This window comes from Cercospora beticola, chromosome 1 (assembly GCF_033473495.1).
Source record: "Cercospora beticola chromosome 1, complete sequence".
Lineage (NCBI taxonomy): Eukaryota > Fungi > Ascomycota > Dothideomycetes > Mycosphaerellales > Mycosphaerellaceae > Cercospora > Cercospora beticola.
In genome coordinates this window covers 996,948-1,023,239 of record NC_088935.1, presented here as the reverse complement: position 1 = coordinate 1,023,239, position 26,292 = coordinate 996,948, and the positions used below count along the sequence as shown (strand labels likewise).

General features: G+C 53.8%; 9 protein-coding genes across 9 annotated transcripts; 3 read left to right on the top strand and 6 right to left on the bottom strand.

Moving 5' to 3' along the window:
- Positions 1-247: 247 nt before the first annotated feature.
- On the top strand, positions 248-5,293 carry RHO25_000401 (uncharacterized protein; the record flags this gene model as incomplete). Its single annotated transcript, XM_023593015.2, has 4 exons — positions 248-341; positions 393-600; positions 663-4,008; positions 4,058-5,293. The coding sequence occupies 4 exons, from the start codon at positions 248-250 to the stop codon at positions 5,291-5,293; spliced, it is 4,884 nt and encodes a 1,627-aa protein (XP_023458772.1).
- A 2,018-nt stretch (positions 5,294-7,311) lies between these two features.
- Positions 7,312-8,691, bottom strand: RHO25_000400 (uncharacterized protein; the record flags this gene model as incomplete). Its single annotated transcript, XM_023593014.2, has 1 exon — positions 7,312-8,691. One exon carries the CDS (start codon positions 8,689-8,691, stop codon positions 7,312-7,314), a length of 1,380 nt encoding a protein of 459 aa, XP_023458775.1.
- A 1,858-nt stretch (positions 8,692-10,549) lies between these two features.
- RHO25_000399 (uncharacterized protein) lies at positions 10,550-12,574 on the top strand (the record flags this gene model as incomplete). The annotated part of the gene is made up of 1 exon (XM_023593013.1): positions 10,550-12,574. One exon carries the CDS (start codon positions 10,550-10,552, stop codon positions 12,572-12,574), a length of 2,025 nt encoding a protein of 674 aa, XP_023458774.1.
- Positions 12,575-12,757: 183 nt separating this feature from the next.
- RHO25_000398 (uncharacterized protein) lies at positions 12,758-14,700 on the bottom strand (the record flags this gene model as incomplete). Its single annotated transcript, XM_023593012.1, has 7 exons — positions 12,758-12,977; positions 13,037-13,332; positions 13,383-13,679; positions 13,729-14,049; positions 14,103-14,381; positions 14,436-14,549; positions 14,638-14,700. The coding sequence occupies 7 exons, from the start codon at positions 14,698-14,700 to the stop codon at positions 12,758-12,760; spliced, it is 1,590 nt and encodes a 529-aa protein (XP_023460264.1).
- Positions 14,701-14,908: 208 nt separating this feature from the next.
- RHO25_000397 (uncharacterized protein) lies at positions 14,909-16,661 on the bottom strand (the record flags this gene model as incomplete). Its single annotated transcript, XM_023593011.2, has 2 exons — positions 14,909-16,410; positions 16,475-16,661. 2 exons carry the CDS (start codon positions 16,659-16,661, stop codon positions 14,909-14,911), a joined length of 1,689 nt encoding a protein of 562 aa, XP_023460265.2.
- Positions 16,662-17,651: 990 nt separating this feature from the next.
- On the bottom strand, positions 17,652-19,304 carry RHO25_000396 (uncharacterized protein; the record flags this gene model as incomplete). The annotated part of the gene is made up of 1 exon (XM_023593010.2): positions 17,652-19,304. One exon carries the CDS (start codon positions 19,302-19,304, stop codon positions 17,652-17,654), a length of 1,653 nt encoding a protein of 550 aa, XP_023460266.2.
- A 738-nt stretch (positions 19,305-20,042) lies between these two features.
- RHO25_000395 (uncharacterized protein) lies at positions 20,043-21,533 on the bottom strand (the record flags this gene model as incomplete). The annotated part of the gene is made up of 2 exons (XM_023593009.2): positions 20,043-20,249; positions 20,316-21,533. 2 exons carry the CDS (start codon positions 21,531-21,533, stop codon positions 20,043-20,045), a joined length of 1,425 nt encoding a protein of 474 aa, XP_023460267.1.
- Positions 21,534-22,893: 1,360 nt separating this feature from the next.
- Positions 22,894-24,187, bottom strand: RHO25_000394 (uncharacterized protein; the record flags this gene model as incomplete). The annotated part of the gene is made up of 3 exons (XM_023593008.2): positions 22,894-23,094; positions 23,147-23,832; positions 23,890-24,187. The coding sequence occupies 3 exons, from the start codon at positions 24,185-24,187 to the stop codon at positions 22,894-22,896; spliced, it is 1,185 nt and encodes a 394-aa protein (XP_023460268.1).
- A 390-nt stretch (positions 24,188-24,577) lies between these two features.
- RHO25_000393 (uncharacterized protein) lies at positions 24,578-26,098 on the top strand (the record flags this gene model as incomplete). Its single annotated transcript, XM_023593007.2, has 2 exons — positions 24,578-25,835; positions 25,893-26,098. 2 exons carry the CDS (start codon positions 24,578-24,580, stop codon positions 26,096-26,098), a joined length of 1,464 nt encoding a protein of 487 aa, XP_023460269.1.
- Positions 26,099-26,292: the final 194 nt, after the last annotated feature.

The window sequence follows — 26,292 nt, the reverse complement described above, 5'->3', positions numbered from 1 at the left end:
TTGAGTGCGGGCACCACGATGCAGCTGCCCTCGAATGACGGCCCGCGGTAGCAGAGTCGAGCAAGCAAGAGGGAGGAAGTAGTTGTGCCATAACACCATATCCATACACGACACGACGACACGACAAACGCCCCTACAACAGCCACCTGCCTCGAGCACGCGGCTTCTACGAACCACCGCCGACGTTCCCGCCGCGTAGCGCACGCACATTGCCGTTCACGACCGCTGTGCACGCTGCAGCTTCGCCATGGATGTGGCTACGCGTTACCAGCCCAGGGTGCGGACGGGCTCGTACCTCGACCAGCAGCGAAATGTCCAGCCCGACGACTCGGGCACTGAGTGTGAGGGAGAACAGCACCACACCTCTGACGCCGCCACTGACGATGAACCAGCCGAGTCGCTAGTCCGCCGCAAATTCCAAAGGACCACGGGCGACGAGTCTAGCAACGAGACCTTTCGCAAGCCCAGCATCCCGGCATCTGCGTCGAGAGCGCAGGCAGAGCAGAAATCGAACTTCACGCATCGCCGGAGGAGCACGTTGCGGGATAATGCTCGTGTGCCCAGCGGGCCAAGAGAGTATCCGGGAAGCCCAGGCAAGAGGTGCGTGTCTCTTCCGTCAGACGTGCGGCATGCTCGTAGTTCTCAGCTGATGATGGTATTAGGGTGTTCAGTGGCAGCAACTCCAGCGTCACTTCCATGACCGGGTCCAGCAACGGATCACGTACCTTCCTCCCGCAAGCGACCTCCGAGCCCTACTTCAGCAGCAAGAACGGCGATGCGCCTCGCTTCAGTTCCGATCGACCTTCCTCGAACCGCTCCAACCAAAGCACCCTCATCGGTCACGACTTCATGCCCACGCTCAATTTCGATGATTTGCAGACGTCTATTGCTAACTATGACGGAAATGAGCCGCTCTTGAGCGACTTTCCCGCTGTAGGAGCTACCAGAACGCTACCTCGAGAACCAAGCAGAAGCAATCTTGCGAGAGATTCTGCCATGTCGGCTACCGAAAGTACCATGGAGAGTGGCACGCCGAGGATGCAACCACGAGAGGAAATTGGCTTAAGAAGAGAAGGGAGTTTGCGTCGAAGATTAAGTGCAGTGGTTGGTGGCAAGCAATCCGCTGGACAGTCTACAACTAGAGACCCGGGTGGGCTGTCTTTGCGCACCAGGCGTCAGAGCACCGCACCTCAGGGACCTCCTCCCTCTGGACCCTTACCACCCACAGCATCCTCGACAAGACCGCCACGGAAGTCGCTCGGACCAGGGGTCATCGCTTCGATGATGGAAGGGAGGAAAGCCAGTCAACCGCTGCCAACTTCTGTGACCGACTCCAACCTGCGATCAAATTTGACCAGGACCAGTAGCCTCAGCAAGAATTCACGGCGCACATCGATGCAAACTCCCGCTTCTGGTGGTGCAGAGCTGCCTCGCGTCTTGACTGCTACCACTCAGGCTCGTGCCAACAAGGTCAAGAGCCTGCAGCCACCACCGCGGCAATACCGGGAGCATGATCCATTTCCCGACAACACTCCCGTCCGCCCAGTATCCAAAGGCCAGGCGAACCGATCACACACGCCCTCTTCCTCGGGCAAGCGTCAGTCGACAGCGTCTGGTAGAGCTTCCGGCCTTGGGGCAAGGACCATCAGCCCAACAGATGCAAGGCGCCTCAAAAGACTGTCGATGATGCAAGCACCGCCTTTGCCAAACCATACCTCCAAGGATCTCCCTCCACCACCTCCCTTTGACGAACATCGACTATCAAAGCCCGAGCTGCCTCGCCTCGTCCAGCAGAGTCCCAGTCTCATCCCGCGGAAAACAAATGTGGCCACGCCAACTTCGGCGAGAGCTTCGCCCGACAACAAATATGGACACGGAGGAGGGGTCAGTTTGAGCGCAAAGTCCAGCTACGCTTCTCTCAATAACTCATCCGGATCTACATCCCGCCTGCCGACTCCCAAGCCACGTGTTGTGCATTCTAGCACTGCGCAGTATGGAGACGAAGAAGATACTGTGCCACCTGTCCCCGCGATTCCCAAGGCATTCGAAAGTCCGAAAGAGACTGACCAGCAATTTTTCACGAATTATGCCAGAACATCACAGTCAAGCTCGCTCAACAAGAACGAGAGCACTTTGGCTGAGGCAGAAGGCCATCAGACAACTAAAAGTCAGACACAGGACACAGACTCTCGTCGGAAGCAGTCGAGCGAATTGTCCCGGGTGCACCAGCGGATGAACACCTTCGATGATATCGAGAAAGCCGCTAACACCTCAGTTGCCACAAGATCTTCGCGACAACAGCTGCCTCTGGCCGACAACGGGGGACGGAAGAATGGCAATTTGCAGCCCTTGCGCTTACCACCTTTGAATCTCACGCCGCTCAATGACCCAACTAAGCAGAAGACAGCTGCTTCTGCCAGAAAAAGCCAAGAGTTGGGTGCTCAAAGCAGTTTGACTGTCAACCAAACGCCTGAACCCAAGCGTGTCACTAAAACGCCTTCCACTCCAATGACAGCCAGCAAAGCGACATTCTATCGTCGCCAGGACGAGGAGTTCGCCAAACAAAAGGCCATCCGCAGCTCGACCTCTCACTTCACACTTCGCGACATGACTCAGTTCGAAGACAATACGGCATTTTTCGACGACACTGACGCCGATGTCATCGGCAATGGCCACGGCGTTCCTATCCCTACTTCCAAGCAGCGGACTGCCATTACGCCTTTCTCTTCTGGGTCCTTGCCCAAGGGATCAAGCGAGTTCATTAGGGCACACCGTACGAGGCCCAGCGGCGACTTCAACGCGGGCGATTTCAGCTTGGGAAAGTTCCAGAATTACCAAGTGCAAGATACTATGCAGCAGAAACCTTTGGGTCCTAGGCCGAGCCGAAGTGGAACTGATGCATCGTATAAGACTGCAGAGACCCCATCCTCGTATGAGAGTCCGACTGTGGAGACTCCAGTGACAGAAACGAAGAAAGAGGGTTCTGGTGGCGGCTTGCGACGAAAACTGTCTCTTGGTTGGCGAAGGAACAACAGCAAGGGTAGCAATCAATTGGACCTCAAATCAAGCCCACAAGATGGAGGCTCTCATGAGAAAGAGAAGGTCTTGGGCAAGCTTCAGAAACGCCAGAGCGAGATGCCGCCACCAAAATTACCCGCGAGTGCTACTTGGACCGGCGATCTACCTGCTGTGCCGGTGAACCATTCTCGACCAAGCCTGGACTCCATTCGCCGAAAGTCAGCAGCCACGTCTCTCAGTGTCGGTTCGAATATGGCTGGAAGCTCAGACTTGAGTGACATTCCATCGATGCCGAAGACCAAGAGCCAGCACAATGAGCAGCCGCAACCGGTCACGGGATCCATTCGATCTACGAGCTGGAGCATCAACGCTGCCAAGTTCTCAAATATCTCAAAGACAGCAACATCGAACACCGGCCGGAGGACGGCGTCTGTGCCCACATTGTCGGCCATCGTCAAGGACAAGGATGATCTTGCGGCTGATGAGGAGATGCGTCGACTCTCACAGAAGAGACGTGATGTTGACACTGCGGCTCGTGAGACCGAAGAGCTGCAGAAGAGAGCGGTAGCGCGCTCGCCCATGTCACCGGAGCGTGTATTGCACGATCGGAACTGCACGCTCAACATTTTTGAGCGTGGCGAGATCATGGATTACGAAAAGGAAGGAGTCTATTTCACAGGCACAAAGTCCGCACGCAAGATTGTCGGGAGCCTCACACCTTCACCGTCGCTTTCCTCCAGCGACAAAGACAAGTTTGGCAATTATGGCTACGATGATGAGCGTGGCGACTACAATATTGTGACTGGCGATCATTTGGCATATCGATACGAAGTGGTGGATGTGCTCGGTAAGGGCAGCTTCGGCCAAGTTGTGCGCTGCGTCGACCACAAGGAAGGAGGCATTGTTGCCATCAAAATCATTCGAAATAAGAAGCGATTCCATCAGCAGGCCCTTGTCGAGGTTAGCATCCTCGGCCGGCTGAGGGAATGGGTAAGCGAAGTCATTCACACTGTTCCAGACATATTGCTGACATTGTTAGGATCCCGATGGCGCACATGCTACCCTCTCGATCACATCATCATTCTACTTCCGATCGCATCTTTGCATCGTCACGCCATGTCTGAGCATCAACCTTTATGAGCTCATTCGAGCACATAACTTTGTGGGGTTCTCTCTGCCGCTCATCCGCCGTTTCGCGCGACAGCTGCTCGCATGCCTGGTACTGCTGCAAAACAAACGCATCATCCACTGTGATCTCAAGCCAGAGAACATCCTCCTCTGCGAAGCGAGAAAGGCCGATTGTCGTGTCATCGATTTTGGCAGCAGCTGTAAGGAAGAAGAAAAGGTATACACCTACATTCAGTCACGTTTCTACCGCAGCCCTGAAGTCATTCTGGGCAGCAGTTATGGACTTGGCATCGACATGTGGTCCCTTGGCTGTATCCTGGCCGAATTATGGACTGGATATCCGCTGTTTCCTGGCGAGAATGAGCAAGAGCAGCTGGCGTGCATCATGGAGATCTTCGGACCACCTGATCGGCATCTCGTCGACAAATGTACGAGAAAGAAATTGTTCTTCGACTCGGTGGGCAAGCCTCGTGTCACTGTTAGCAGCAAGGGCAGACGAAGGCGGCCAAGCTCGAAGACTCTGTCTCAGGCGCTGAAGTCGGACGACGAAGCTTTCTTGGACTTTATTACGCGTTGTCTACGTTGGGATCCGGACCGAAGACTGAAACCACAGGAGGCGATCAACCATCCTTTCATCACAAACCAAGCGATGAATCAGCGACCTGGAATCCCAGAGGAGGCACGCCGCGCGGCGAGGGTTCGATCTACTGCTGCCGTTCCTGCCGGCTCGACGACGAACGGAAGCGGTGTTGCAAGCCCTGTCAAACGAACGCATACGACTGCTGGAGTGAATGGAAGCGCGGCTAACGCATTCGCGCAACAGCAAGTAGCGGCCACACCAGCCAGGGACAGATCGCGACCACTGCCGGAGACGCCTCAGACCGCTGTCCGAAGTGGTGTCTCGTTGACACAGCCCACTCTGGGGTCCCCGTCGAAGCGGGTTCAGACATCGGATCATATTCGAAGGACAAGCACCGTCAATGGACCTGGCATAGGCACGAAGCGATCGAGCAACGGCGCTCCAATCAATAGCGCAACCCCGGCAGCTGCAACGCAACAACGCATGGGGAGTGGAACAGGTGCGAACCTAGCAGCTTTGGCCGCTCGGGAGGCCAATAGTAATGCTGCGACGAGATGGAGGACTTAGCAGGCTCATCCTCCATTCGTGCATCTTTGAGACTACCAAAGCTGCGAGGCAACGCGCAGGAAGCGATTGTACATTTTTGAGATATTGGCGCTGGCTTCGCTACCTAGCCCATGATAATATTCCAGCTTGGAATGAGTGTGAGAAGTGCGAAAAGAGCACTCACTGCGTGGAGCTCCGGCGCCGCATATGGCGTCAAGCATTGAGCGTGCTAGGTCAAAAGTGATAGCCATATTGTAGAACAGGTCACAGAGCGGATACTGAGCCTGTGTGTAATCCTCATGATCGAGATTCTCATCTCATATTCCTCATGCTTGCTTTTCGTCTTTTGTCACCCTCCGACTCACGCCTACTGCACGTTACGTCGATACTGAGTCAATATAGCCGGGGCATTCGACAAAGAAGCGGTCAGAGAGCGTTCATTCAGCTGTCATGATCCGCTCGAAGCAGTTACCGCCTACGATGGTAGCTGCAATAAGGTGTGGCTGACTTGCTTCGTGCATGTGCGGCACGAGAAGGATGGAGGTACGTACTTCGAAACGATTTGTCTCGGCAATGCACTGCGCGTTGACGAGCTGGTGGTTTTACTTCTTGCTGTCGCCACGCGCGCTTGTGGGATGCTGACTACTACTGTGACGAAGTACGTACCTGATGCTGCCGTGCGCCTTTGACCGTGCTGCTACTGTATGCACTTGCTTGGCTGACCATTACTACTAACGTGGTCGCATCACATGCTGTTTCCGGACTTGCCTGTAAAAAAGCTTTTCTTGACCTCCTTCGGTTGTGTCTTCTTGTTTGCTGAGCGATGTTCCTGGATGCTGACGGTCTTGTTGCGCAAGCCTATTGCGCGTTTTCTTTTTTGGCCGTTGCTACACCGTTGTAATGCCGGTCTATGACGAGTTGCTGGGTCCGATGTGAGATGTGTTCATCTTCACCTCATCGAAGATGCCGACCGTGGCTGGGCTGAGACTGGAAGACATGCGTATGTACTTGCGTGCATGTATCAGAGTATGTTTTTCTCACGTGCAGCAGCAGGAGCTACTTCCTCGGATATTTTTCGTTGTGGGCGGGTCAATTGGCAACCAGAACGTCGATCGATGGGCGTATACTTCTTGTAGCGTAGTTCCGCTGCATGGCCTGCGCCTCCATTATTGGAGACATGCAATGCAACAGGGTGATGGGAGAGCTCTGGTGGGTACTGCTGCCATTGTCCATTACTCGATCAATATTGCTCTCTTTGCTGTCGACTGGCCTTCTATGTAGGATGACACCTTGTTGCGAGGAAGCTGCTCCGAGATTCCCCGCCTCTTCCGAAGAGCTCGTGTTTTGGCGTGTCGAGCATGTGAAAATGCCTCGTTACCAATGGACCAGGTTCTCCGGTTGGAGCGACGGCGGCGTGGGAGAGCGGTGGGACCCTTGAAACCCGTGGGTAGGGTCTTGTGGGTCCGCTGCAGGGGAGGGTGCTTAAGCCGGAGATGTTTCCATGCAACGATGAAGACATGTGTTCTTCTGTTGTTGTGGGTTGTGGAGATGTATTGGGTGACGGCAGAGAGCGCATGTGGAGATCGGAAGGACGGCAGCCTGCTAAGGAACCAAGGAGCCACGAAGTCGCTCAGTGGAGGTTAGGGAAGCGTCCGAGATGACATCCCCAACGTTGTGAGGAGTTGCAGATACCCGAGCGGCCATTGAGCGCAGGAAGTTCGGCACGAGCACATCTCAGACACCACCATGTTCTTTCGTACTTGAAGACGGGATTTTGACAATAGGTGGCGAAGTGCATTCAGCGAAGATGGCTTCTATCATTTTCATTTCTAGGTCGTCTGTTCTATATCTCTCTAAGATATATCCGCCAGCCAGCCAGCAGAATGGTAATCTAAATCTAGTTTTCTCGTCCTCACGCAATCAAGCATGCTAGTGGTATCATAGTTTCTTCATGAACTCATCCCAAACGCCATTGCAATGCCCAGCGCCCCAAACCCTATGCCAGTGAGAAGAATAGAAAGAAGGTGGTTGTTCTGCACCTATGCGGCAACAGCAGCCTCAAAAGGGTTCTCCTTGTTTACAGCAGCAGGAGTTGGATCCTGTACTGCAGAGCCGTTGAGTTTGAGCTCGCTGATGTTCAGTGCATCCTTCATCAGCACCTTCTGTTGTCGCTTGTTCTCGCGGTCGATGCCGTGATTCACGGCGTCAAGTACAGTGTTTACAGTAGCTCTGGGGACGAAGCGAGGTTTTGTGCCTGGTTGGTATACACCGGTTTCGACCAGGATTGAATACCACTCATTCGCGGAGTTCTTGTTGTACTCATTGGTGCCTCGGATATCTGATTCAGGAGTGTCGCCCACGAAGTAGACAGTTTCCGGTGCGGCATCGATACCATGGGTGTCTCTCCGCCATTGTTGAAGAAGGCGTGTGGCGAATTCGAAGGTGCCTCCTTGTGGTTTGCCGAAAGCAGTGGTCTTGAGCTCCTTGCCAGTTACAGCCTTGAACATAGCCTCGAGAGAAAGTCGAAGTGCACCCATTCCAAGACGAGTCAAGTCGTGGCTTGCTGACCAAATCACATCGTTGTGGGAGAAAAAGACTGGCGGGCCCTCATCGAAAGTCTCGGATCGAGTGCCAAGGTAGCCACCCTTGGACATGAGAAGGTCCAGAATAATTTGCTGGTCACCAGCCCAATCGCGAGAGTCGGCAAACACGAAGATGGCTTCGATCTTGACTTCGGCAAAGTTGCGGGCTCTTGAGTTGTTGTACTCTTCCTCAGTCAACTTGCGGAATGGTGTCGTATCTGGGTTGTCTTTGATGATGTCCCCGGGTGTCACTACGTCCTTGAATCCGTAGCCCTCGGCGACCTGCCTGCACTTCTCGCCCTCACCGCCAACAACAAGGACAGTGTTGTACTTCTCGGCCATCTCCCGCATTGGCGTGTGGCCGCAGATGAATTGGCCTGGTGAAACCTCAAGTTCGAGCTGCTGGCTTAGTTGAATACAGCGTTCTTGCTCAGTCTTGCCTCCGCCGTTGGTTACGAAGATATATGGAATCTTGATACCATATTCGTTTTTCCCGTTCAGGACTTGCATCGCTTCGATGGCCTCCGGGATAGGTCGACCGCCACGGATAAGCACTCCATCGATATCGAATGCAAAGGCAAATTTGTCAGTGACGGTGGTCTCTGGTGGCGTAGAAGGCCCTGAAAGTGGCGAAGCGGCATCCTCAATTTCGTGCCTCGCCAGTTCGAATGCTAAAGCTGTCTCCTGAGCGTTCGAAGGGGCCATCAAATGCTTGGGCGGCACCACCACGGTGGGTGACCGGAGGTTAAGTGCATTGAGCGTAACATCAGAAGAGCTCACACGGCGAACGGTCCTGCTTGGCCTGCTAGGCAGGGTGACTGTAGGGGCGCCAGACATGATGATTGTGGTTCAGTGTTCTCGATTGCTGTCCAAGATGTTGTTTGGAAGGAAGTGACGAAGAAGAGAGGAGACAAGTGTTGCTCCGATATAAACCCCTCGACGAACACTGTAGAAATATGGAGACTGTGGGATGGTGCGTGGAGAATGTCGAACGGTTGTCGGGAGAGGTCTGGGAGATATATAAAACGCGGACGGATGCGGGCTATGCCACCGACGTGCTGCTCATCGAGGATGATACCGAAGCAGTCAAACTCCTCGATCCATGCGCTGTGGGTCCGCTACGAAATTCTCAGACGTCCGTATTTACTAGTCGTTCAGCTGGTTGCCGCATAAGAGGTTCTCTGGAAGCTGACATGCCGGCGCGCAGGGCGGAACCAGCTCGGGCCATGTCAACTAGGTTTTAGACCGAGCAGGAGGTGCCCTACCAATAAAGCACGCTGTTGCGTGCGAGTGTTTTGGTTTTATCATTCGTCCCTATCGCCGTTGCAGTCCGAGGGATTTCAACGGTGCCAACGAAAAGTCAGCGCGCGGCCCTATTCGTGCCTGCATGGGTCCATGCATATGCTGCCGGTCGGATGACATCACTCTCCACCAGGATGCTTGGCGACCTTGCAACTGTTGAGAGCTTTCGAGTTTGCAAAGAAATTACCGCTCCCGAGACGCTCAATTCTGATTTCCACGCCTCGCCACTTGATGCCTACCTGAGGGTCGATATGTAGCGGCTTGATGTGTGAGATCGATGTGCCCGCGGCAATTGACGATGCCACTCGACTCGCCTCTCTAGCGTTATGGCGCCACCCATCTTCGCCCTCTGGCACATGCAAGAGTGGATAGCGTTGACCATGTGAGCAGAGCCGCGTCGAGCTTAATGCACGCAAAGACGTCAACTGTAGCGTGCTCTTGCCGACGTAGCAGGCGTCTCTCTTCTGTTCTTGAAGCTCTGCTTCTGCGTTCGGCTGCTGATACCAATCAGCGACCACAAATGTATCGCAGATTACAGCGTCACATGCGGCGGCGCTGCATTCACCGTCTGTGCTCAACCACAGATGTCGGCATCCCGTTGCCTGTCCGCCAACGCAGCCGAATATCTGCTATGCGAAAGATAGCGCGCGTAGCTGTCATCCGGCATTGTCGAACATAGCTGGGTGACCTCATTGTGCGTCTCGAGAGGCCATGTAATTGCTCAATGGCACAAATGAATGTTGTCGGGGAAGCTTCATTCGGGAGGCCCCAAGCGTGTTGATGCCACAGCACAGCTACGAATGCAAAGCGTGAGTCGTAGGCTCATCCGCCGAGCATGGATCTCGGACGATGTTCCGATAGCGTCCAACCACGGCGTGTGGAATCTTCTGTTCGGTCGTTCATCTTCAAGAACCACGTCTCTCACATGCATGTACGAAGGTGCAATGCGCGGAGAGTACAGCCGGACAGCGTATTCGGGCTGCCATCGCATAATGTCCCCTGCGCGTAGCGTCAAGATCTCCAAATCCCTCACTCACTCGCAGAGCCACCCATCAGGAACGCATTACCCACGTCACTGCGGTGACCGAAGGTGCATGATGTCGAAAAGGAATAGGTATCGGTGATGACGCCTCGAGCCTCCTATGCTGCTTGATACACCGCACACGTGGAGAGTGAGTGGTCTGAGTCTGAGACTGCAGAGTGGCTGCTTCTTGCACCGAAAGATGCCATTATCTGCATTTGAAGGCGTGGCGTGGGTGATGTTCACGAAGAGGACGTGAGGTTGGAGCGGTGTTGATGACTCTGCCCCTCGCTTGAGTCTTGGCTTCCGCCGCTGCAGCTTTCCGCTCACGCGTTCCACCCTCCACTACTCCACAAGCCTGACACCGCCAATATGGATTGGACTGGTGGAACGCGTCGCCGTTACGCGTCAAATACGAAGAAGAGTGCGGTCCTACAGAAGCAGAAGGCGCACTTTGCCAAAGTACGCGCCAGTGGAGCAGCGCATTCGCCCCACGCGGTGCCAGACTTCATTCGCCAGGCTATGTCAGCGAAAGACAATGCCGAACACCAGCGGCGAGACGAAGGGGTAGGTGAAAGCGGCCGTGGCTCAGTGTCTGCCGGTTCTCAGCAGTCAGCCGCCGACCGATACAGCAACACTTCTAACCAGCATACGACAACAAACAGGACGCGTTTGATCACGCGAAAGAGACTACGCGACAGCGTTACACCTGAAGATCCCGAGGGACTGGCAGGAGCGCTGGCAGCTGATATGACAGATGAGGCCCGCCGGCTTCGTGCCAGCCGCCACCACTTGCTTTCTCGCAGAGATTGGCTCGGACTCGCCGCTGCGAGACCACTAAGGATGAAGTTTCCCAAGAACCGGGACAGTGAGAGGGTCGGAAAGCGACGCAAGGTGAAGAGACCTCGCCATCATGTCCAGGTGGCCCGCCACAAGCCAGTCACGCCTCCCTTCCAGCACCAACAGCACCTCTTCGAGCCCATGATGAGTGGTGCCATACAGAATCACGATATCCACATAAAGATTGGCACAGATGCATTCGCGAGTCAGACTCAGCGCTCTCGAACGGTCCACACTCCTGTCAATACGAGCTTGCGCCATTTGTCCACAGAGTTTGGGCCGCTTTCTGAAGAACCCATGCTCATGGACGAAGAGGACGCGAGCTTTCTCAATGAAATGGAAATTTTCGGCCTTGGAAGTCCTGAGATTGCCACAGCTATCGACGAGCAACGCGCTTACGCACCAGCGGAATGGAGCCAGAGCGAAGGAATTGCAGCAGCTACTAGTGCACAGTATCCACCATCTATGCAGATAAGCGATGAGCAGTCACTGAGGGTAGCACGCCAAGTCGCACCAGTTGTTCCGTATATGACTTTTGATGACACAAACTGGAAAGAGCGTTGGGAAGAACCTAAACACTCGGTTGTGGCAGACCAAGGAACGATGGCTCCAGAGGGCGTGCCCTCGACTTCACGGCCACCATTACGACCGGCAGAATCTCCTTCACATGACTTTGAAGACGGTGGTGTGGAAGAATTGCGCTCGCGGTCAGACGAGAAAGATTGGTCGCCGAAGTCGATATATGCCGAGCCCGATATGCCAACCCGAACATCAATGAAAGCGGTGCTATCGCCCACCTTCCGTCTCTTCCAACCGGCACTGAGTTTGGAACCTCATCAGCACTGGGTCGGAGGCTCGAAACCGGTTGTGGCCTCGTCGGGCGTCGTCCGCAAGATATCACACAGAAATGAGAGGCCACAGCAGATGCTGTTTGATTGTGACGACCTCGTAAATACCAATGCGAACGCAGCTCCCGCGCCACAGATACTTCACTCGATCGTTGATACGAACGACATCACCACACGAGCTTCTGGCCAAAGCAATGAGCTTGACGATGCATTCTGGCGTCGAGCTATTACTGGAACCCGGGCCTCAGACAGCGAGTCGTCGGTTTTCAACAGCAATGCCAATGTGGGGCGCTTGCTGAACGCGGATGCCTCGATCCGCTATGATCAGCTTCCACACGTTGCCCCTGACCATTTACGCTCCGATAGGGTCACTGCAGGAGGCTCAACAGTCGCGGCTCACGCTTTGACAGCTTGCTCTGATTCAACTTCTTCTCCCGACTTCGGTGGCAGAACCTCAATAATTGCACATCCAAATACAGTGCGACCAGACGATGATACCATCGATTGCAATCTCCCATCTGAACAAGGAGAGGAATGCAACAACAACATTCATGCCTCGCCACGGTTGGTCAAGCCTCCGCGTTTCAAGCAGACTCGGCGATCACAGCCCAGAGTGAACCTAGAGCCAAAGCGACTGACAAAATCAACAAAAGCTCCCACAGGAGCCCAGAAGAATTCCGTGTACGATCTACCTAGCACCTTCTGCTGACTTTCCTGGCTCTGCTAAGAGGACGCGGCTTTTCATGTCACATTTCTAATTGACTTGCCATGAAGCAAAGCAGATCTGGTGAGGTATGCAACAGGCCTGGAGTACATGCGAGCAGCTATGGACACTGTAGTGCTAGCTAGGCCAGAATCGGCGCACAACGTGTCTGATGATCCCCCAATGTCCTCAGGCATAGGCGCTTTGGGTTCTCTCCTCGGCCTGCTTCATGCACTCCGCTAATGTTTGTGGATCTCTTGGAATCAACTGCACTTTGAAGTCACGCGGAATCGCGACCAGCGCAGATTTAAGCAGGTTATAATCCACATAATCGGTGTTAGGCGGCTCTTCTGTGGAGGCTACAATCTTGAAGCTCGTGATGATACGCACAAGCGCGGTATAGAGCAGTCTACCAAGCCAAGTTAAGCGCGCGAAGCGATACGATGTCCTCGGGAGAATTTGACTTACCTGCTGGCAATGTACTGTCCCGAGCAAGCGCGAGACCCGGCGCCAAAAGACAAATGCTGTAAGCCACTCGAGTGTCGCTCGCGTGGAGGCGATGTCTCTTCAAGCCATCGCTCCGGATCAAATGTTGCTGCATCTGGCCCGAAGTGTTCAACGTCGTGGTTGCCAGCCTGAGCGTTGATGAGGACCATGGTGCCTTTTGGAATGATCGCGCCTTCCCATTCAATATCTGCGGCTGCCTTTCGCGGCAAACTCATAGATGAAACGGTGTAGTATCTGCCTGCTTCTTTGACTATCGCCTGTAACTCGTGTCAGCGAACGCTTCATTCGATCGACGGTCTCCACTCACGTTGACGTAGGGCGCGTCCTCCGCTTCGAGAGACCGAGTCCATGCATCTTGGATGTCTGGGTAATGACGTTTGATATCCTCGTACGCTCGGTCCTGGAATTGCTGCCCCTCGACCGTGGATAGAGATGCAAGACAGCTGGTCAGGGTGCCTGGGATAGTCTCGAAGCCACCGGACACAAGCGACAGGCAAATAGATGAGACTTCGACGCCGGTAAGCTTGGTCTCTTCGTCTTTCAATATTGCAGCCGAGACACATGGCTTGTCGACGCCCTGTCCTATCATCTCACGCACTTTGTCCTAGTTGGACAATGTCAGCAATGCTCCGTTCTCGCATTGACGGACCTACCAGTAGCTCATTGAGGTACTTATCCCGCCGATCACGCAAAGACTTGCTGCGCTGATTTTTCTCGTTGTTTGGCAAGTACCTCAGCGCTGGGATATAGTCTTGATAATTCTCGGAAGCACTCCTGAGTAAACTGATTGCACTTCCCACCTCCAGAATCTCTCGCAGCATATCATCCCAGACGCTATCCATTCGAATGCCATAGCACAACGTAAGAGTCGTATTCAATGCATATCGCTGCAAGTAAGGACGAATATTCAGAAACGCTTCGCCGCCTTCATTATCCCGAACTATATCTCGCACAATACTGTAAGTTTCGAGGTCCTGCTACCTATCAGTAATGCAATCGGCGACTTTCGAGTGGATTTATGCCATACAAACATCGGCAAGTACGTCTTCATAGCAGGTCTTCCCAAAGTCTGTCCTGCAGCTTTTCGTTTATTCTTACAACTCTCATCCCAAGGCGAACTTCCGATCGTGAAACCTTGGGTGGAAGAAATGACGCCGTGGAAAGTGTAGAGTTTTGGTCGATCGATGAGGGCGGATTGGTGGCCGATTAGCATTCTTTTGCAGTCTTCGAAGCTGTTGACGACTACTGCTCGTGTGTTGCCTAGACGGATCTGGAAGACGGATTGCTTGTATTTTCGCCACCACTTCTGGGAGGTGCATTAGGAGCACTGTTTCGAGGTGAAGCTGCGGTGAATACGCACTTCACAGACAGTGGCGTGGTCGTCGCCGAGTTCGAGGAGATGACCTGTGATGGGCAAGGCGCCTGGGACCTCGAAGAGGCCTTCGATTTTGGGTATGTCCGTTTTGATGGAAAGCTGCGAGAGTGTTAGCATTGAGGTTCTGTCAAGATCATGGGGCCCGACTTGCACGATAGAGCAGACATAGCAGAACGGTACAGCTCACGACTGCAATGACGCTGTGAGTAGAATCCAATGGAGCGAACATAGCAGAGAAAGCCGGCGTCATTTTGGAACGCCAGCTGTGATGCAAGTGATGCTTCTAACTGAGCAGATATCGCAGATATACGTACAGCCGATCTGCATTGGCCTATCTCCGATAGTTTAGGCGGCGCAGCGGAGCTGTTGTAAGCTTGAGGGGGCAAGGAACAAGCTTGTTCTGCATGAAATTTTGTTGCGTTCTGCGATCACTCTATTGTTTTATCTATCAGTGCGTTCTATACTGCTCCCTTGGGCAGATCAAACGAGCCTTTACCAAAGACTGTCTCTCCATAAGGTGCATCATCACTCGCTGCTGAATCTCCATCTGCAATACTCTGCGTGTCATCATCCACCTCGAGCCAAGTGTCGCTGCATGCTGGGATGGGCTTGATTTTGCAGAGTGCCCAGTAGACCGAAGCAGCGACAATGAAACCGCCAAAGAAGTTCAAGTTGTACAAGTAAGTGGCACCAACAGGTACTGTGACGCCCACTGCGCCAATGAAGCCAACCAGGTTGGGCAGAATGCCGGCAATGTAAGCAGTGTACGCTCGCCAACTGACTCCATAGTGATAGTAGTAAGGACTTCCTTTCCGAGCACTGTAGAGATCGCGGGTCTGCAAGTATCCCTTGCGAACGATGTAGTAGTCGGCGCACATGACTCCTGCAATGGAGGACAGGAACACAGAGTATGCCGAAAGGTAGGTCGTGAAGTTGTTGGACGAGGACAGAAGGTGCCAAGGACACATCGCCAAACCGACGACAGCGCAAATGTAAGAACCACGTCTGATATTGATCCATCTCGGAAGCAGAGCGGTCAAATCTGTACCGGCAGAAATGCTGTTGGCAGCAATGTTTGTTCCGAGTTGTGCAAGGGTGAAGGCTGCTGCAATGACAAAGACACCAAAGCGAGTCGCACCTGAGACACCAGGTTCTTCGAGGAACATCTGCAGCAGAGTGAGCGGCGACCACACCGGCTCGTCAACGTTGAAGATGACGGTCGACGAAGAAGAGACGATGATTCCGATAAACGAGGTGACTGCAAAGCCGACGGGGATGGTGAAGAGTTGAGACCAGAGTGCATCCTTCGGTGTTCGAGCGAAACGAGCAAAGTCCGGATCGTTGACGATGAGAGCTGCGAAGTTCGCGATCGCGCTCATGATGCCTTTAACGATAGCCCAACCCAGTGCGCTGCCTTGGAGAGTACTTCCTTGCTTGACGATAGGTCCCAGTCCATCTGCTCGAACCACGGCCCAGATGAAGAACGCGATTCCAGCGATAGGAACGACGATTGCCTTGACAGTGAAGAGGTGACGGATCTTGTGCACAGCCGGATAGAGGAATGGCAAACTTCCAGCCCAGAATAAGAAGTAGCTCACAAAGTCGCGGGTGTTGGTTCCAGACGATGCTGGCATCGTGTCTTTGCGCCCAGTCGTGTCATAGTCGTCCCAGCTGGGCCAGATAGCTCTTATCATGAGATAGACGCATGTCCCGCCGATCCAACCTTGGACGCCATACCAGACGCATGCCATGACTGCTCGATTGAGCACAGGCCACAGGCCGCCCCAAATCCCAAAAGACGACCGGGCGATGACGGGAAAGCTCAGGTGATATTTGGCTCCGATTCTGCCAGTCAGCACGACGAAGCAAGCTGCAATTCCATAGCCGATCCAGACGCAGAGCCAGGACTGCCACCACGACAAGCCATCGACAATGCTCGAGGACGAAATCATCCATGTGTCTATTTGATACGTTGTCAGCGAACCAAGATGGAAATGGGGTGAGCTGGGCTCCGGATAGCATACTGATGTTGAACGAGTCGCTGATCCAGAAGAATATGAAGTTCTTGTGCGTCCATACACGACGCGCTGGCTCTACGGGTTGAAGATCTTCGTTGGCCAACATAAGTTGGGCAGTCGTGAGGCCTGGCGCTGCAGGCACTGCAAGCCTGTCCAGTGTTTTCGAAACGCTAGAATTCTTGAATTTCTCCATGCTGGACGACATATTGCGATGACCACCCGAGGATATTGAGTCCTGAAGCAAAGGTGTTGATTCTGAGCAGCGCCCGTGGTCGTCCGGTGACGAAACAGGGATTTGGCAGCAGGCTCTGCTGGCCACTTGTATCGCGTCACTCATGTGGACGAACAGTAGTTATTATAAAGAATTGCATTTCGCGAGACCCCACAACCGATGGACTGATGTGCAGGCGAAAGGTTTTCGCAACTGCAGATGAATGATGTGAACCCATGTGTCCGGCAGCTTTTCATGGTCATCGCTGTCGATTCCGTTCGTCGTGATGCTTCGTGCTTATCAATAGATAGCACTGAGATAGATAGTCTGATAGTTGCACGTGGGCGGCGCTGGGCGCGGGACTGTCATCCTGGTTTCCATGACTCGATAAGATCGAGCAATCGCGCCGATGGAGCTTGGCTAATGTTCCACTTCGGGTAACCTTAGCCCACTTGCTCCAGCTATTTCCGACAGTGCACATGTACGAGGTTACATGCGCAGAATGCAGACTTCTTCGTCCACAGACGACTTCGCAGACGTGCGGTCTTCCATCGCTCCTCAGTATGGGCACAGCTCAGACTCCGTTGACAGTTTTTGTCGAGCCCTGATCGGACATTCGCCATTTTGCAGGATGCAGACATCTAAGGGTGCGGGCTTGTCCATGCCTCTGCTAACACGGCAATTGAAAGAATTGGCCTATCTGCAGCTGACGCATCGATAGTTGCCACGAAGTCTTCCGAGGGCGACTTATGGCAGAGCTGGGCAAAGACGAGTGTGCCCAATCACCGCAAATTTTCGGATTGATGGCATGCGAGGCGAGCCGTCGATTTGCTCGTGGATCACCGACCTCGACAATGCAGTACGCTGATGATGAACGTCCTCCTCCTCGCCCAAGAAGATCGTATCGTCGGTATGTGATCCCCATTCTGGAGCTTCATGCGCTGCTTCGTTGACATTTTGCCGCGTGTTGGATCACTTCGTCGCAAACGCCGCAGGCATCGTATTGGCAAACATGGGCTGCTCAAGCTGCAGAGGAATAGGCTCAGCGAACAGCTGATCGAACCCATAGTCAGTGGAGCTATCGCCGAACATGAGCAGACTCTCCCAATCCGGTGGAATGGTGCTGAATGCGTTGGTGTTCTCTTGCAGCGGCGGCAAAGTCATCTGAGCCTCCGCCACATTGTCATTGGAGACCTGGATCGACTGGGCGAGTGCAGCGTTCGAGGAGAGGAATTGGGTATAGTTCATATACCAGTCCTTGATCGCCGGTGCGCAATGCATAATTCGAGCTGGGCCGCAACGCTCGTCGAGCGCTCTGATCCGTGAGCCACATGTCGCCAGCCTGTCAGCGTACTCCGGCAGGGCGAGAATACTGGCGTCCAGAATTGTGCCAAGTGTATTTCCTGGCGCAGTAACAGCGATGTACAGCTTTGCCAGAACATAGAGAGCATACGCAGCTCTGGCAGCATACACCAAGCTCGGAGAGGCAACAAGCGATTTCGTGTCGTAATTGATGAAGATGTCCAGAACGGCTTGTACAGCTGCAGTGAGCTCGTACACAGCTGTGATGTGATCTTGAGTGACGACCGGAGTCGGAAAGTCTGTCAGTGACAGCCTTTCTGCCAGATAAGGTGCCGTAAAGCTGTCCTTATTGGTTGCTGTGTGCAGAACTGGTTCATGCATATACGCTGTTGCCACATGTTCCCAGAACATGATCAACGGAGAGCGTAAGCTTTGCGGAACACCCATTTTCCAATTCAGAATCTTGTTTCGACATGTCTGCACTCGATTCCTCGTCGCAGGATCAGCTACGTCGCGATAGAAAGATGTGTTAGTCAGGTCCACCTGTTCAGAGACCTCTTCGCATAGTCGCTCGGCTCTGATATATTGGGCAAGCCACCTATCAGAGTCTGCGTTCAAGGGCGAGTACTGCAACATCAGTCGTGCTTGCTCGTGCTGTTCAGTCCAAGTTGCAGTCATCGGTTTCCTCATGAATATGGCCATAGACACAGACAGTACATGGCAGCCAAGCCAGGCGCGCCAGCCCTCTACCGACTCGTACGATCCCGTATCCGCGCAATCGTCCAAAGTCAGTCCTTTGGCCGGAGGAGCGAGTGGACCGCCTGCGCTGAGACCATTGGCCATGGCAGAAGCGATATCAATGAGCTGATATACGGCTGCGCGACGATGGTGTTTCGGTGAGCGATACCACAAGCAGGCAATCTGAATAGCTTGTATCAATTCAAGCGTCTCCTCTCCGTGCGTGATTGCTCTTGCAGAGAGGGTATTGAGGAGAATTTGAGCTACATCTTCTTGAGTATCAAGCGAAAGAAAGCCGCAACTGGCAGCATATAAGAAAGCCATAAGTAACGTGGGTCGATTCGCTCTCATTTCGGGCAACGAGCAATCCGCTGGCGCTGGCACTGCTGGGAAGAGTGGTGCTATCTCGGTGACATAGCGAGTCAGCGTTCGCTGTTGCAGCTCATAGGAGAGTACCCGATCAAGTCGTTGGATGTCAGAGATGTCTGGATTCTGGGTACCTGGTGAAGATACGCTCGATTGCGGCGTTTCTCCATCGGAGTCTAGTCGTCGCTTCTTCGTCGCTGTTCCAGACGCGCTTGCCATCTGCGCGGGTGTAGGTGACTCATCTTGATTGCTTTGTGAGGCCGTAGCCGGAGAAACGGAAGGTACTTGGATATGCTGACTCTCAAGCAGTCGTGTCAACTGTGCCACTTGTGCTTCAAGTTCGGCGACGCGGTCTTTCTGACGCTTTGGAGCGCTCAAAACGCATTCCTTGTTTAACCGCACGCATCTTTCACATGGCGGTGCTGCATCTTCTGATGCCTGGCCCAGTGAACACCTTGATGCAGATCACATCAGCGCGTGGCAGGCACCACTATTGATCGGGGAGTTCTGATCACGCACCGAATTTTGATCTTTGAGCAAGCCTCACAGGCTCTGCCCCGTTTCTGCGGCATTCGTGCTGACATGGCCGTCGAAAAGTGCGATGTGGCATGACGGAAAAAGCACCGCGAGGCTGTGACAGAATGTCTTGGGTGAGGAAGAGGTGAGTTGATGCTAAGGCTCAGACGTGGAATAGCGCGATTGGGTAGCGAATCAGATGCCGGCAATCATCCCTGTAGACTTGTTGGAAACCTTTCTCTGAGGTTCTTTGAGCAGTACGACTTTGTTTCGAAGTTGAGTTGACTGTACACCTATCTGCAATTCTACCACAAGTGCTGTGGTCGACGCTACGCTGCAACGATACGGCAATGGAACGCGACCCTCAAGCATACCACTTCACAACGTAGTCGCCGAAGGATGCTCATGATGTCAAATACTCCCGCTGGATCGGGGATCCACTCAAGCTAGCCTGAGGACGCCTTTCTCAATAACAGCGCCATGCCCGTGCCTGCTGCGTGACCGCTTTCTGTACATTGCGAATTTCTGCTCCTTCTTTGGTGCCTCGAGAAGCAAGGCGCCTTTGCGTATTCTTGCCGTATGCTCAAACAAAACGTCAGTATGTCTCTTGTCCATGTCGCGCTGAATGATGATAAAATCTGGGTCATCCTGTTCACAAAAGGTGGCAGGCGTCAGTGAATAGGTTACAGTAGTGCGGCAGGGATAATGACTTACGCGATCGTAGTGCCATGGCAACTGGTAGTATTCCAACGTCTTGAGCTCGATGTAGTCCTTGTGCACTTTGGGGTACACCGGAGCGCGTGCCGGTGGATTCCATGCGACCAGAGTCTGCTGTGTGGTCGTTGTCGTTGTTCGTCGGTCTTGGCTCCGCGGGCGAGCGTTCACTTCCTGCTGGAAGTTCTTGGTCTTCTCTTTGTCGACCATAATATCAATCGTCTGCTCCGTGTAGCCCAATGCTCTCAGACGTTCGCGCATTTGCTCTTGGAACGCCTTCTCCTCGTCGGCCTTCTTCTTCTTCTCTTTCTCCTCCTTCTCTTTGCGTTTCCGTTCAAACTCTTCCCATTCGCGCTTCTGTTTCTCTTCCTCCTCTTTCTCGCGCCGTTTGAACTCTTCGTACAGTTCCTTGTCTTTCTGCTTCTTTTCTCGTGCTTCGCGCTCAATCTTTTCCTTGACTGCGCGTTCTGCGTCCTCGGCTCTTTTCTTGGCCTCGCGTTGCTTGCGTTCGTACTCTTCGACTGCGGCCTTCTCAGCGGCGTCTTTCTTTTCGCGTTCTAAGCGTAACCGGCGCTCCCAGTCTTCCTCGATGCGCTTCTTGCGATCCTCGGCTTCGCGCTCCTCGCGTTCTCGTTTTGATTCGGCGGCCAATGCCTCAAGCTTGATCTGATTCCTGAGCTTCTCTTCTTCCAGCCTCCACTGTCTCTCTTGAGAAAGGCGTCGCAATTCTTTGGCTTGCTCGGCTAGCTGGTACTCTGCTAGTCCAGCTGTGTACGATGGCGCATCAGAACGACCTCGCGACCGCGATCGGCCGTAACGATGCTCGATTGCCATGTCTGCCAATTCAGCCGAGAGTAGCCCATCTATACCCTCTGCCAGTCCTCGGCTCGTGCTGCGACCTCGACCTGCAGGAGAGCCACGCGGCGAAGCGCGACGTGAGCTCTCCGCGACTGGGTATGGCACGTACTGCGGCATGACTGGAGGCATAACTGGGTATGGCATAGGCGACGGTGTTCGGCTCTCATTGTCTTGGTACATCTTGTTGTAAACATTGATTTGAGGCATCGGTCTCGCTCCTGTAGATCTGCTTCGGTGTAAACCCCCGCCATATCCTGGGTCCAGGAAGCCTGCGTTGTCGCTTCGCATATGATGTGGTGAGGGCCGTCTCAGCGGACGCCCGTAGATATCGTAGCCGCCGTTGTCGCCGTAATAAGCCATCGAGGCTGTTGATCTTGCTCACGCGCAAGAAGCGATCGTACAGGTAGGACGAAATGTGGCAACAGAAAAAAAGCAGGCCAAATGGTGGGACGAAGCTATGCGTCAGACACAAGGTGTAGACCGGTGAAGGGTGAATAGGCGGCTAGATTGATGACCCGACAGTGCTCTTGCTTGTTTCTTCTGTTCAAATGCGATTGTTCTCGGCTCAAAGCTCGAAGTGCAAAGGAAATGGGTGTGGAAGGAATGCGAAAAGAGACAATGTGAGAGGGAGTAGACACTTAATCAGCTGGATCTCGGCAGATTGTTGCACCAACTCCTCAGCTGCAGGTCGGTTCCTAGGCTGGGTGCTCGTCCGCCTGAAGGAATCGTTGCGCAAATTGGTTTGACCTTTCAGCTGATAGTGGGGGCGAAACGGGCGGGATGGTATGTGGGCAGAAGAGGAGGTAGACCGGGCTGATCGATCCTTTCGGCCAGCGGTGGCAGTAAGTTTGGCCGAACCCTCTCATGTCCGACTTGCGCCTTCTTATGAGTCCTCGTAGCTGCAGGCGCGCACAATGCTAGTCCAGGTGAGACATTGCGGCGTAGTTGTTCGTCTTTCGTGCAAGCGCCCGCCGCAGCAAACCGCAGCTCGCAAGCAAGCGCTCTCCATCGTGAGACAGTCGCGGCGCATGGAACTGGCCGTCGATGCTCCAAAAACCAACAGCGACGACATCGGCCAGATCGCCCAGAAAGTGGTGGCTGTTGTTCGCTGCCGAACTACTGCTGCATGAGGTGTACCGAAGGATTGCGACTTGTGCTATTTCAAGCTTAGCTGGTCAGGGCCCCACAATTTCAGGTGGCCTGACGACCCTCGCTTGCTGCTCTCACTACTTCGCCCTCGCACAAATAGACGTCTGCTGCTTTGTCTTGAGCGCTGACAATTGACTTTTGAGTGGCAAGCATGGCGTCTGCGTGTCTCACTGCGAAGCCAGCACGAGATCGCTGCAGTTTCCTGTCGTGACAAGGGAGCGGGAAAAGAAGAGATTGCGCTAGAGCTCCACTCGTGCGGCTGAATCAATTCACGACTCCATCGAGTAGGTACGGTAGACGGTGTCAAGCGGTCTCAGTGTGGCGGCCATCTCGAATGTGTGGCGCATCGGCGGACATGATGCTCGCGCGAGCATCTTGCAGTGCTTCGCGTTCGCTATCACGCCTCGACCAGTGATACCTTTGATGCCCTGCTCATCTGAGCCAGCCAACATTCGCACTGCATGGGAGTGTCGAGTACGGAGCGTGGGTCCACGATGGCCACATGACTCCGAGCTGCTAGGCATGGAGCCAGAGTTCGCTTCGTCTATCTTTCTTCGCCATTCACAATTCGCTATATGATTTCGAATTCGTAAAAGACATAAGGCTCATAGCCTTGGTCGCCGCCTAGGCCGGCACCCGCCATCTCTTGTTGCATCGCGCTGTCGTCCTGCTGCGGCCGCCCTTTCTTGTCTCGGCTGAGAGCATTGCCACCGAGATCAGAGAACCGATTATCGAGCCCAGTCTTGGCCTTTTTGGAGAGTTTGGGTGTTGTCTGTGTGTAGGGTAAGTATGTTGATGGCCAGGGGCACGAGAGTCAGACTTACCTTGACCAAGCCGCAGACGTATGCCAGCGGAAGACCGTATCTCAACACCGTCTCCACGAAAACTCGCAACGTGAGCACATGGATCCAGCCCATGACTGCATCACTGTATCCTGTGCGTCCTAGCCGTAAAGCCTCGCCCCAAGTCTTCCTCTCTTCCTTCTCTAGCTTCCTCAATTCTGCCTCTTCCGCGTCTCTGCCTCCGTCGGTGAATTTCAACTCGCGCGGCGTCCACCTGTGCTCTCTGCACTTGTGCACGAACTCTGATGCATGTTTCTTGAAAGTCGTCACCACGAATAGCTGGAATTCGTCGTCTTTGGCCAGTAGCTGCGCTGATCGAGGCACGACCATGGGTGCTATCGACTCGTATGTTTTCAGGAAGTCCTTGACAAGCTGCGAAGGCACGGCGATCAAGTGTTGCTGGAGATATTCGGACTGGTCCGGTTGAATCAGAGTGTCTGGGTTCACTACTGCGTTGAGGGACTTTTGGGAGAGGTTGCCGGTCTGAGAGCGCTGTAAGGTGGCCAAATTTGTCTTGGTCTGGTTGTACTGGCTGAATTTTGCCTTCACATCGTTATCCACTGCAGCAATCTCTTTTTGCAGGCTGTCAATCAGTTCAGCAATGGGCTTGTCCGCCCGATATTTGACTTTATTCCACTGGAACGATTGGAGGTAGTTCTCAACCGGCTCTGCAATCTAGTTCAGCATGATATACCATTGAAGCTCAGCTGAGCTGTTTCACATACTGTCATTCACCACCTTTTGTTCCTGCAGCTTCTCCTCATCGCCTTCGAGTAATGATCGCAGCGAGTCTCCGACCTTGTCGACGACGCCTTTGCAACCTTGCTCCAGCTTTGCTAGCTCATCTGCCTGCTGCACCAGCGCGTCTAGAGTCCCGATCTTGAACTCGGGAATGGCAAAGGGGTATGTCGTGCCATTATCTGGGTTCACGGCGGAGCGTAATGTGGTGAGAGCTTCGTCGCGGGAGTTGGCAGGCGAGATTGAGGTCGGCAATGAGACTAGAAAGAAGATCTGAGGAGGCATGTCGGAGGATTGCGGTAGGGAGGAACGGTCGGTCCAGCGAAGTCGATCCTATGCTCACTCGCGTCGAGTGTGAAGCTCTCGCAGAGAGCTCTGGAATAGTCTCAAGCTCGAGGCCCTCGTGACGTTGACAACACAAGGTCGGCGTTCAAACGCCAAGCGTTCAGGCGGCCTGAGCCGCGAGACTAGTTCGGTGCCCGCATCCGTTGACTCTATCGGTATCTGGCACCCATCCAATGGGCAAAACAGAGATCTGTCATATAACAGCGTTCTACTGTGACTACGCCTGCCTTTGACCTCACACATCGCAACTCCTTCCGAAGGTTCGGCCAGGTCAATAACATATCGCGCATGTCCAACCTGTAATCCAAAGAGGGCGACGGACCGAATACAATGGCTGCAAGCCGGACAGCTTCAAGGGCGGTCCTGCCACTACGAAATGCCTTAAGTGCTTCACGCACCACCGGACGAGCTGCAGTGGCCACAGCAGTATCGTCCAGAAGCATCACCACAAAGTCGACTCGCCCACAACATGGCGAAGTAAAAGCCAAGACTTTCTTCACCAGCTCCTTCGTGCAGCAGAAACGAGCTGAAAGTTCGAGTGCTTCACCGGCACCGCAAATGTACACAGAATCAAGCCCAGGACGAACAGCATTGTACGATCTCCACCTGGAACATGACGCCAAAATGGTCCCCTTCGGCGGCTACAGCATGCCAGTGCAGTACTCCGATCTCTCAGTAGGCGAATCCCATGCCTGGACCCGCGAGAAAGCGTCCCTTTTCGACGTGGGCCACATGGTACAATACCATGTCGAGGGACCAGGAGCCGAAGCCTTCCTCGAGAGCCTGACTCCATCAGGCCTCAAAGAGCTCCCAGTAGGCCAGTCCACGCTCTCCACCCTGCTTCTTCCCCAAACGGGCGGCATCGGCGACGACTGCATCATCACACGCCTTGAAGCCGGCCCAAAGCATCTCTTCTACATGGTCACAAACGCCGGCTGTCGAGAGAAAGACTACAATTACCTGTCCTCTGCCATTTCCAACTGGGACAACACCGTAAACCCAGTCGTCTCCCTCCGCCACCTAGAAGCCGACAAACAACCCTACGGCCTGATCGCCCTGCAAGGGCCCCTCTCCGGCGAGATCCTCCAATCCGCTCTCGCACCAAACTGCAAAGTCGACCTCTCGAAATGGTACTTCGGCAACCTAAAATACATAACCCTAAACCTCCCTTCAGGCGAGTCTCTCCCCATCGTCGCATCCCGAGGAGGCTACACAGGCGAAGACGGCTTCGAGCTATCCATCCACCCCTCCCAAACCGTCGAAGTGACAAAATTCCTCCTCGAAACCGGCACACCCGATCGTCTCCGCTTTGCAGGTCTGGGCGCTCGGGATTCGCTGCGATTGGAGGCTGGAATGTGTTTGTACGGGCATGACTTGGACGACACGACTACGCCGGTGGAAGCCGCCCTTAGCTGGGTTATACCGAAATCTCGACGATCTGGCGAGCGAGCGAATTTCAATGGTGCGGAGACGATTGTGCCACAGATTACACCGAAGAAGGAAGGTGGTGTGGGTGTTACACGGCGAAGAGTTGGGTTCGTTGTTGAAGGTGCTCCTGCGCGCGAAGGAGCTGAGGTTATGGATAAAGGTAAGTTTCCTCCTGACTTGCTCAAAAAATTGTTATAGACTGACCCCTGCATCACAGACGGACAAGTCATCGGCCGCATAACCTCAGGCTGCCCCTCACCAACTCTCAAGAAGAACATCGCAATGGGCTACATCAAAGACGGTCAACACAAAGCCGGAACAGAAGTCCAAGTCAAAGTCCGAGGAAAAGCAAGAAAAGCTGTCGTATCGAAAATGCCTTTCGTTCCAGCAAAATATCACAAGGAGGCTCTCTCGCCAGCTTAGGCTGCGATGTGCTGTGTGGCCCGATCTGTCTCCTGCCCGCTATTTAACATGCTAGAATTGAGCACGCCGGCTTCTGGGCCAGAGACTGTGCATACTGTGGGAAGTGTACATAGAAAACAAAAGCTTCATCTGAGCTTCGAATGGGGTATCTCAACGATGCCGATAACAAGAACGCCGAAATGTGAACCTCGTTC